The sequence below is a fragment of the Gordionus sp. m RMFG-2023 genome, chromosome 1 (assembly GCF_954871325.1).
Source record: "Gordionus sp. m RMFG-2023 chromosome 1, tfGorSpeb1-WG-v2, whole genome shotgun sequence".
Classification (NCBI taxonomy): domain Eukaryota; kingdom Metazoa; phylum Nematomorpha; class Gordioida; order Chordodea; family Parachordodidae; genus Gordionus; species Gordionus sp. m RMFG-2023.
The window spans coordinates 50,666,021-50,673,083 of NC_088775.1; the positions used below are offsets into that span (position 1 = coordinate 50,666,021).

A 7,063-nucleotide genomic window follows, 5' to 3' on the forward strand; every position below is an offset into this window, starting at 1 on the left:
TTTTATAACAATTGAGAATATACTTTATTTTTACATTTAAATATATTAAAATTTAATAATATATTAAATATAGCTGTTTCCTGGTATGGGACGTAGCACTCTGGTCATTTTATTTACCAGCCTCCATACTAATTTTGGCTAATTGTATTTTCCTAACGAAATGCACCTATATCTTTCACTATCATTTTAACAATACAATTTGTCACCATAATTATCAATGCGACAATGACAAATCGAATTCAAATAATCGGGGCTTTGATCTTTCTCCATTGTCGCAATGTCATAATCGCCACATAGAAGAACTTTCTTTCAATTTATCACCTACCGGATTCGAGGAAGATTCCTGTTCAAAACGAGACATGACGAATTTTAAATATGATAAATGTTGTAGGGAGCAAGGCTATCCTAATTTCAAACCCCAAAACTATCAAAATTTTATTTGCGATACGTATCATGACACTCACAGTGAAACCCTTAGTTTACTTCCCTCCGATTCCCTTGATCTGTGTCCTAAATTTATTAAGATTGATATAGAAGAAGGCATAAATCAACAACATCCGCTTTTTAAAACCAATAACTACGATAAACAAAATAAACATAATCGATGTAGGACAACAGCTGTATCAAACCTCAAAAATAGTTTCGAATCAATACCCAACCACTCAAAATTAAAATCATCGCCCACCATCTGCGAATATAGGTATTCGCAAAATAAAAATATCAAGATCTCCAAACGCCGTGCAAGGCGAAATAATAGGAAAAGACAATATCATCATCAGTTTTCATACGATAACTTTTGTTTCGCTAAACAATGTGTTCCCATCGGAAATCATAAATTATGCGATAAAATGGACAAGGATGTTATTTGGCTAACTAAAAACTTAAAAACGCGAAATCTCTTGCATAATTTGGCTCACAAACAACGCGACAATCCTAAGGAATGGAATTATCAAAGCCAATCAATAAATCATCGGGTTCGTAAACAATTGATTCCCCCTTCTGATTATCATACACCAATTCGGTGTGATAAGAATAATACCTTAAGTGATTTATCGACTAATATTTTAAACAACCCGTCTTACGTGCTTAATTTAACTAATGATAATGAAAATCAAATAGAAAACGTGATAACACGTTCGGCAAAATTTGTGGTCGATGGTCAAAAATCGATTCCTAACTTGATAAAGTTTCACCTTCTCACCATGCTAGCCCTCTTTATATTGTGGCACATGGCCGGTCTCAGCATTAAGAAAGACGTTCAGGTTTCTCCAATATTCGATGTCAAAGATATGGATATCGATCGAGTCAAATTGGGTAGCTTGACCAAGCAACAAAAGGCACAGGATGATTATCAACCATCGTTTTATTATTTCATGGATGATGAAAATGATAACATGTTCAATCGATTTGATCAAAAGGCTCATATGTCTAATCTTCATTTCTATGGTGGCAACAAGATAGGATCTTCTACTGAAAATATCAAACGTATTTACGTGAGATCGGACTTTGCCAAATTTTTATTCTCTAATAAAGGTTGGCCTCTTCAAGCTGAACTCACAGGGGAATCAAAGCTAGATCCTAACCATTTACGGTATTATCTGGATTACTTCGCCTCTTATTTTAGAAACTCGAATTCCCTGAACCCACATGTTGTCGATAATAACATTTATACGCATAATTCCTTTACCCAAATGAATAAAAGACGTAGACTTAGATTAAGAGGCGGACTGCCCTCCTACGCTTTTACGACTATAAGCATAATGCTAGGGCTGACACTTTTTTTCTACCATGGACTGAGTAGGGATGATATAGTTAAGCCCTTCAGGAACATTTTATGGCTCAAAAATTTTGTGGGCCAAAGAATGGCACATGTTGATGATTTGTCCAAAAAAAGATACTGCCAATTTGTGTTACCTTACGATAACAGGTTAAACGGCGTTCGAACTAGTCAACATGGTGAAGCAAATAATATGAAAATAAAAAATAGTGAAATTGAATCTTTGTCTATTGTTAGGGATAAAATCTTAAATACCTCTCAATCGGCTTTTAATAGTAATATGGTTTTGCGGCAACATTATTCGTGGGTTCCGGCTACAAACAATAGGAAGAAGAAAATTATCAGAGGAATTGGGAAATATAGTCGATCGACTAATATACCAATCATCATGATGAACGTATTAAATCATCACTATGGTGATCAAATTGCAAGCCGCCATGACATTTCTTATGCCAAAGCCAGCACATCGAATGAACAGGAGGGAAATCATTTTTGGTCATCTCGTTGGTATCGTAGCAAACCCGCTTCTAACTAGTAGGACCAAACAAACCATCATGAATAAATTTTCTTTGAAAGTGAACTGAAGCGACAAGAGATTTTTGGTTTGTGTTTTATTTAATTTATAATAGATTTTGATTTTGTTAAATTTAATTAGAATTAGATTTTGTCTTGTTGAATTTAATTTTATTGAATATCTCAGGTATAACTCTTACATATTTAATTATTACGAATAACCATTAATTTTAGAGAGGAGTGCAATATATAATTTGCTAGGTATGTACAGATAATATCAAATAATACATTTATATAAATTCTTAAATTTACAAATCATGAATATGTGAACATATTAGATATATTTATAATGTACAGGGTATATGATAATATAATAACTATTGTTCTAGACATGCAAAAATTGATATTTTAGTGTGATGTAAAAATTTTAATTGCATATGCGAATAAATCAATTCATATTTCTCAATCTTATCATTAAAAAATAAAATTTTGTATTCTATAACATGCCTACTTTAAATTATTTTGTCATTATCAAATGTATTAATTTTATTTTTTATTCAGGAATCCGATCGTAAGAATATCTGTTCTGGTTCAGATTAAAATAACGGTTCGGTTCATGAAAAAATAATATCGATTTGAATTATTCAGAATAAGGTAGATCCATTGAACCAATTTGAATTATGTAGTGTGGCACATTGTTTTAAACATTTTTATCATAAAAATCTATAAATAATTAACATTAAATTTTCAACTAACTATTAACTTGTTTTTCCAGGCTTATTTCTTTTTGAGTGTATAAATTTTTTATTAATTATTGTGTAAATAAGAAAAGTGAATTTTCTTTTTTAGATCTTTTAGTTTTTTAAATAAATTGTTTCTTTATTGGAATTAGAGGTGGGCGCGGGCCTAATTTTTTATTCACGGCCCGCCCGCTCACGGTTGCAATAAAAAAATTCACTCTAACCACTAAAAAAATTTTTACCCGACCCCCTCGCTCACGAAAGGCAATATTTTAATTCATGCCTGAAAATTCACGGTGTTTTTAAATTTTGCAAAACTATTGCTATTATTTTATATTTTTTGCTTACAAGATTTCAGTATATTAGGAGCCCCATTGGGAGGTGCAGAGGGAGTTTTTAATCTTTTAAATAATCACCTTCAATCACTATTCCCCAAACTATCTATCTTAAAAAAATTACCCATCCATCAAGCATATAACATTCTCAAAAACGCCCTTTTAATACCACAAATCCAGTATTGTTTAAAAACTTCTGGTGCCTTCTCTTTAGAAATTTTTTTAAAAGAATATGAACAAAAGATACTACAATGATGACAGAGTTATTAAACATCAAAATCGATTCTAACTCATGGCTTCAAGCAACTCTCCCTTGTAAATCTGGAGGACTAGGCCTAAAATCGGCATTAAGTATGGCCCTTGTTTCCTTCATCTCATCAACCTTATCAGTAAAAAATATTACCTCGCAAATTATTACCATCGATAAAGATAATTTATTAGATGAAGCCTTACGTTGTTGGAATATTAATGTCTTACCAAACACAGCCCCACCAGATTCAACGAAACAAAAAGATTGGGATCAAGGATTGGTATCTCGTTCCTTAGCTTACCTCAACTTGAGCGATGATCACCAACATAAATCCCTCCTAAGATCTCTTAATTTCAACAACTCTGGCCATGAGTGGTTAGATTCATATCCCACTATTTTAAATAACCAGCTAATAGATAACGACTCTTTTCGTTATGCAATCAATTTACCCTTGGGCGTACCTTTCCTAAACCATTATATTTGCATTAAATGCAATCTTTAGGCAGACGCGTATGGGAGACACTCTCTCCACTGTAAATTTATATCAAAAATCGGCCGGCATGATAAAATAAATGCAATAATAGCTTCTTTTTTAATAAAGCCAATTTTCCCTGTATTTTAGAACCTACATCCTTTTTAGATAAAAAACGCCCTGACGGCAAATCCGTCGTACCTTTTTTCATGGGAAAGCCTTTAATGTGGGATTTTACCTGCATTGATCCCATGGCTCCATCTAATAATTCCCATGATCCCCTTAACAGAGCCGAATCTTTAAAAAATATAAAATACTCACACCCAATGTGTGATAACCACTTTGTTACTATAGCAGCTACATCAACCTGCTCTTTTGGACAAGCGGCTTTAGATCTATTCAAAACAATATCCAAATCAATAAAAAAATCATACCTTTCTCCATTTTACAAACTTAAGCAGAAAATCGATGTATCTATAATTAGATCTAATTATCAAATATTTAAAACATCATGGCCCGACCTCGCTATTTGATATTTTTTTTAAATGTTTTTTTCTTTTTATAAAAATATACATTTGTATCAATCTTCTTTTTTTTAACTTAAACTGATATATGACATATTTTATTATATTCTCTATATTATAATTTTAATTTTTAAATAATAATATTTTATCATATTTATATATGAATTTTATTTTATATTTTTTGAATTTATTTTACTTATTTCATTAATCATAATCCATATTAATAATAATAAATAAATATATCGAAATTTTTATTGAGAAAAAGAAGAATGTCCATCTTTTTATTTCATTGTGTACGCCTTTCCTCTAAAGAGATTGGTTGCAGAAAATAACCTTTGACTAGACACCGAACTTGCCGGGGCTGACAAAATATTGCTCGCTAATTTTCTCAAAAAAGGAAATGAATATTCCTGCTTCCAAAACTTCAAAATATGGTCTTGATATTTGTCTTATGAGTGATGAATATTTTAAGTTCGTCCTCACAGCTTTTATCGAAGATGTTGATGCTTCATCAGAATCATATAGAAATTTCTAAATTTAGAATATACGGTCTTTTATGATGTAGGATGAATTAGCAAAGTTATAAATGATAGTTGACCATTTAGAATATACGGTTTTTTATGAGTTTAGGATGAATTAGAAAAGTTATAAATGATAGTTGAACATTTAGAATATACGGTTTTTTATGAGTTTAGGATAAATTAGGAAAGTTATAAATAATAGTTGGTATTGACTTATGCATATCATCTAATTTTATATCATTTAGCATTTTTAAAGTTGTTTTATCATTATCATCCTTTTCTTCTTCTAATAAAAACTTAAGACTTTTGAAATTGGGATCTAAAATTAAGCCTACCTTATGTAGTGGCTGCATAATAGATCTTTCTTTTAAAAGAATCTTGTTCTGTTTTTTAAGGTTTTGATTATTATTGTATCACGTTCAGAAGGTTACCAAAATTTTACTTTGTTTCCATAGATAAACTCAACTCCATTTATTGTTGGACGAGAATCTGCGTTCAGATTATCCGAACATTCTTTAAATATTAATAAAAATTTATCTAACTCGAGTATGATTTAATATCAATTGTGGCTAAACTATTTAATTCTTGCTTGCTAAACAAGTGCACCTGTATTTCAGAATATGATTTTAAGAAACTCTGTATCATGATATATACAGAGTCATCTCGTTATTACATCTTGTTTAAAGGTGTGGTTTAGCTTGCTATTAGCTGTAGATTCTTTGAAATATTATACTATAATTTTACACCATATATTTAAGGATATTTCAGTTAAACAATTGTCAAAAATATGATGCATAATATTATTTAGTATATAGCATATACATGCTAGCGTTTCGTCATCTTTGAATGCATTTATAAGATTTGCTCCGTTATCAGTCACACAACTAAACATTTATTTAAATAATTTTCTACTGTGTATTCTAAAATTGAATTTACTACATTTTTAATATTGACGCCTATTTTGATTTCTCTTGTGGTCAAAACAAATTCTTTTAATTCAAAATCCTTAATGATAATATGTCCTGTAATGGTTAAAAAAAACTTTGATTTTTAAAGCCATCCGTCCAAAAATCAATGGTTATGAAGTAATTATTATTGATCATACTTTTAATCTTAATTTCATCGTATATTTTTGGAGCTATAGTATTCTTGAGAGTTTTCCTGCTCACAAGTATTTTTTTATATTTTGTTGTCCATATGTAACATCAACATTTATTAACTCTAGGCCTATCTTGTAAAATCCTTCACTTTCTGTTGCATTTAAAGATCGAAGATTTTTACAAATAAAATATAACTGACTTTTCTGTAAAATGCTTAAGCAAAATTTAGCAAAATGTCTCGCATAAAACACCTAAACATAAAAAGAAAATAGAACTAACGGAATGATAGCGGATGTTGTTTATAAAATGAGGAAGATTTTTTGTTTTTAAAAATTATTCTTTTTCAAAAAAAAATTATAGAAAATATATATTATAATTTAAATTGCAAATTTATATTTAAAAAAAAACAATTTTAAAAATAAAAATATACGTGATTCACAGGAAATTTATGTTCACGCCCGATCACGCCCATATAAAATTTTGGGAAGGCCCGTCACGCCCAATCAGGCCTTATAATTTAAAATTTATTAACATTCATGCCGTGACCCACCGTGACACGATGGGGCACGCGTAATTTCATGGCCCGCGCCCACCTCTAATTGGAATATATGAAATTTAAACGTGTTACAAAGGGTTAATATTTTAATTTTATTTTTGAAATAATGTCAATTAATATCAAATAATATAAACTTAAAATTATATAATTTTAAACAATCAATGAATATGGTAAGGGATGTATTTATATTGTGTTCTTGAAAATATCATTAAAAATCATAAAATCTTATGCCCAAGGCTTAAAAAGTTATTCGCGTCAAAATTGTAATCGCTTTA

At 30.2% G+C, this 7,063-nt stretch overlaps 1 protein-coding gene across 2 annotated transcripts in view; it reads left to right on the forward strand.

Moving 5' to 3' along the window:
* LOC135922837 (uncharacterized) overlaps positions 1-2,721 on the forward strand; it is a 128,557-nt gene extending 125,836 nt beyond the window's left edge. For both annotated transcript variants that reach the window (XM_065457324.1, XM_065457325.1), the window contains one exon: positions 74-2,721. In XM_065457324.1, the coding sequence (XP_065313396.1) occupies positions 74-2,312 (2,239 nt within the window). In that variant the 3' untranslated portion in view covers positions 2,313-2,721. The remainder of the gene's footprint in view (positions 1-73) is intronic.
* The last annotated feature ends 4,342 nt before the right edge of the window (positions 2,722-7,063 follow it).